General features: G+C 33.4%; 1 protein-coding gene across 1 annotated transcript; it reads left to right on the top strand.

Annotated features, from left to right (window-relative positions):
• Positions 1-407: 407 nt before the first annotated feature.
• LOC137830682 (porphobilinogen deaminase, chloroplastic) lies at positions 408-3,750 on the top strand. The gene is made up of 5 exons (XM_068638150.1): positions 408-726; positions 1,315-1,720; positions 2,268-2,474; positions 2,849-3,026; positions 3,135-3,750. Exons 1-5 carry the CDS (start codon positions 575-577, stop codon positions 3,245-3,247), a joined length of 1,056 nt encoding a protein of 351 aa, XP_068494251.1. The 5' UTR covers positions 408-574; the 3' UTR covers positions 3,248-3,750.
• The last annotated feature ends 339 nt before the right edge of the window (positions 3,751-4,089 follow it).

The raw sequence follows: 4,089 nt of genomic DNA on the forward strand, positions 1-4,089 counted from the left end.
GTTGTTAATGTTTTTATTTAGATATTTATTTAAAAATTAAGTAACAAAAATAAAGTTAATAGCGAGAAAAATATTAACCAATAAAACATGATTTAGAGTTAAATTTTATTAATTAATGTTTTTTCAAATTGGGAAACTAAAGTTATTTATAAAGAAATTAAATGTTTTAAAACTTATACTGCAATATATTTAATTTACTCTTTAAAAGATTAAATTTATTTGTATTAACATGTTATCATACAATTTTATTAGAATTTCACTTTAAATATCAAATTTTTATTTGAGTTTATATTTCTAAGAATTATTTAAAAAATATTTTATTTAAAAAGATAAAAATAAAAAGTTTGCATATATATATATATATATATATATATATATATATTCCACTTATCCTTTTACTTTAGAGCAACACATAATAAATTAGTTACATTGGGTAGGGTAGGACCATATCATATCTATTTGTTTATCTAGAGATCAAATCATATCATTTTTGTTCATATTACTCATATTCATACATGTTGCTACCTATCTATCTAGCCATCTTTCACTGTGCAGTGGCAATTGAATTTGTGAAATGGAGACCCTTTGCTCTGCTGTGGTCTTCCCATCTTTCAAAATCAGAACTTCACCTTTCTCCAAATGTGGCATCAGGGCTTCCCTTGCCATTGAGCAACAAACTCTGCTGCAGACTAAAGTTGCTCTCCTTAGAATTGGCACCAGAGGAAGGTACTCTACTCTTCCCTTCTTAATTATACTTTCAGTTATGAGCATTTATTTTTAAGGGATTTGTTTCTCTATATGATAAATTAACTCAGAATTTTCTGAAAGGACAACTAGTTTAAAGGCCACTAGTATGGGATTATGACAGAAATGAAGACAATTCCTTTGCTTTTACTTGATATTTGATTGTCAAAACAGAAGGGTTTTACCTTTTGCAGCAAATATAGTTAGTTCATCAAGATTGTCAAACTATTATTTGCTACACCATGATGCTTGCTTGTTTTTGTTTGATGTGACCAAACTGAAAGTTCAGAAAAAGGGTTATTGAAATAGTGGGTGAAATGCTTGTAAATTGCAATCATCTTGGTAGATTTAAGTTGAGTTCATACCCATTTAAACTGTAGAGATTGGAGTAGATTTAAGCTATTTGAAAGAAGAAAAAAAATCTCATCTTTGTCTTCTACTATGATGAACTTTTTGTATTTATTTACCTGATTAACACTATCTGGCATGGTCCTGGTAGTTTCCATGACTGGTTTGGCAAATAGTCTTTGATTCCATTGTTTATTTATAATGTTGTTACATTTAGAGCAGTCCACTAGCTCTGGCTCAAGCATATGAGACCAGAGACAAGCTCATGGCATCACATCCAGAGCTAGCAGAAGAAGGGGCTATTCAGATTGTAGTAATAAAAACAACTGGTGATAAAATACTATCACAACCTCTTGCAGACATCGGTGGGAAGGGCCTGTTCACAAAGGAAATTGATGAGGCACTCATAAACAGTGACATTGACATTGCTGTTCACTCAATGAAAGATGTTCCTACTTACTTACCTGATAAAACAATTCTACCATGTAACCTTCCACGTGAGGATGTTAGAGATGCATTTATATCCTTGAGTGCAGCTTCACTGGCTGATCTATCCTCTGGAAGTATTGTTGGTACTGCTTCACTCAGAAGGAAGTCACAAATACTCCACAGATATCCATCTCTAAATGTAAGCCTGCATTACTATTATCATGATTTTCTTTTCCACTGTATAATGCTGCATTAATGTTAAACTCAGTTCTCTTATTGACATTGTCTTTTATTTTCTCATTATTATCCTAAAATCTTGGAATACAATGATGACTTCTAATGCCTTTTCCTAGAGAGAGAGTAGGTAGTAACATCACCAATTCTTTATCATTGCTATTTTCTTGTGTCCTGAGAGATGACTTCTAGATGTGGAGAATTTGTTTGGTGACTTTAGTACTTTATACATTTGAAGTTGATAGAGTATAGGCTATTACTGTTCATTTATTATTGCTCCTCATAGATTATTGCCAGTTAAGGGATTTATTTCTGCTGCATCAACTATTAGAGTGTGTTGTGTATTGTTATTGTGTTTTTTGTTTCCCCATCAGTTGTGTTTCTTGAACATTTCCCTTTTCTGTTTTGTGCCATTTAGTTATTCTTGAGCCACTTCATTACTGACAATATAGTTTTCTAGACCACTGAATGATTCTTATTGATTTCTATTTAACCTGTAACTGTAATCTCAGGTGGAGGAAAATTTCCGTGGCAATGTCCAAACAAGACTGAGAAAACTCAGCGAGGGTGTTGTCCAAGCTACCCTATTGGCTTTAGCTGGTCTCAAACGATTAAACATGACAGAAAATGTGACTTCAATCCTATCAATTGATGATATGCTTCCAGCTGTTGCCCAAGGTGCAATTGGAATAGCCTGTAGAACTAACGATGATAAAATGGTGAGTATATAAATGGCCACTTGGAACTGTTACAGATTAGTTTTTATTAGATTATATTTTGTAAGACATAGTATCATCTCTTCTGGGTACATGTATGGATTTTGGCTGCTGCCAAATCAAGTGAAAAGCTATGTTGGAGATAAAAAAACTTGTGTTTTCATCTAAGAGCATGAACTTGAAGATATAGTAGATGATATGGCTTGTTGAAGCAGATGTACATGTATCTGTAAGCAGAGATAAAAAAACTTGTGTTTTAAAATTGATTTTTATTTAATTATTTTCTTGTAGTGATTGGTAAAGAAGTATATATCAGTTGGTTAAGAGGTATTATACTAGAGAAACAGGTAAAAACTGTGGTGGGCTGATTTCTGCAGGCAGAATACCTTGCTTCACTGAATCATGAAGAAACAAAACTAGCAGTTTCCTGTGAAAGAGCCTTCCTTGAAACATTAGAAGGGTCTTGCCGCACTCCTATTGCAGGCTATGCTAGCAGAAACATGGATGGCAATTGCTTCTTCAGAGGATTAGTTGCTTCCCCAGATGGAACCCGTGGTATGAACTTCTTTACAATTCCATGACCATTGAGACTTCTGGTTTAGTTTCCAAAGGCTCAAAAGTTACTACTACTCTTTAAGCTTGTATGTAAATCCATTTGTGCAGTGCTTGAAACTTCCAGAATTGGTTCATATGTTGCTGAAGATATGATTAAGATGGGTAAAGATGCTGGGGAGGAGCTTCTTTCTCGAGCTGGACCTGGCTTTTTCAGTAGTTAGCAGTGGCCAACAAAATATACTTGATCATGTTACATACCTACAATGGAGGTTGCAGGGTCAGATTTTGGAGTTCATGTGCATGAACATATTAAGCTGCGTTCATATTACACTTGATCATGTATTATAATTCATGTTGAAAGGATATTTACAAGCTGTGTACTGCAAATTTCCTGGTAAGCAGTAACTTAAAGGACAACATGAATTCATCCGAGAGACCAAATTACCAGAGTCAAAATTTGGATTGCAGCATCGTGAAATGATAAATTGAACTGTCACAAAGCCAAATTTGCTATAGATTATATCAGTATTTCTATCTTCTTCGAACATATACAACAACTGAAGCTTGAAGATCACGATCTACCTTGAAGTGAGCATTAAAAAATCTTTTTTCCTGTTGTTGAAATCCCGATGTTAAATAGACTGTATTGAATATTCTATGTTCTTACAGAAGATTTTATTGCTCAACTCTAGATATGATAAACAAGCACATCAAATTGAAAGAACATTCTAAATAGCGTAGAATCTGGTATAAGTTTTTGAAGATTCTTTTCCTTTATACCTTGAAAAACCAGGATCTTCTATTGCAGCTAAAGAGTAACCAGAGAACAACAGAGCTATGGCAAGAACTGGCAAGACAAACCTGTTTTTTGAGTTGTTCTTAGTTGCTTGCTTTTTTGGGTTTTTTTATTAAAGTTGCTTGCTTTTTTTTCTGATCAATGTTTCTTGCGTTTATTGGTTCTGTCCAGTTTGTTCATCTCATTCTTTTCATTTTTTGCATTTTTTGTCAATTTTGTTCAGTGTTTCTTGCATTTAGCTTTTCAGTCCATTTTGTTCATCTCATT

This window comes from Phaseolus vulgaris, chromosome 11, assembly GCF_000499845.2.
Source record: "Phaseolus vulgaris cultivar G19833 chromosome 11, P. vulgaris v2.0, whole genome shotgun sequence".
Taxonomy (NCBI): Eukaryota; Viridiplantae; Streptophyta; class Magnoliopsida; order Fabales; family Fabaceae; genus Phaseolus; species Phaseolus vulgaris.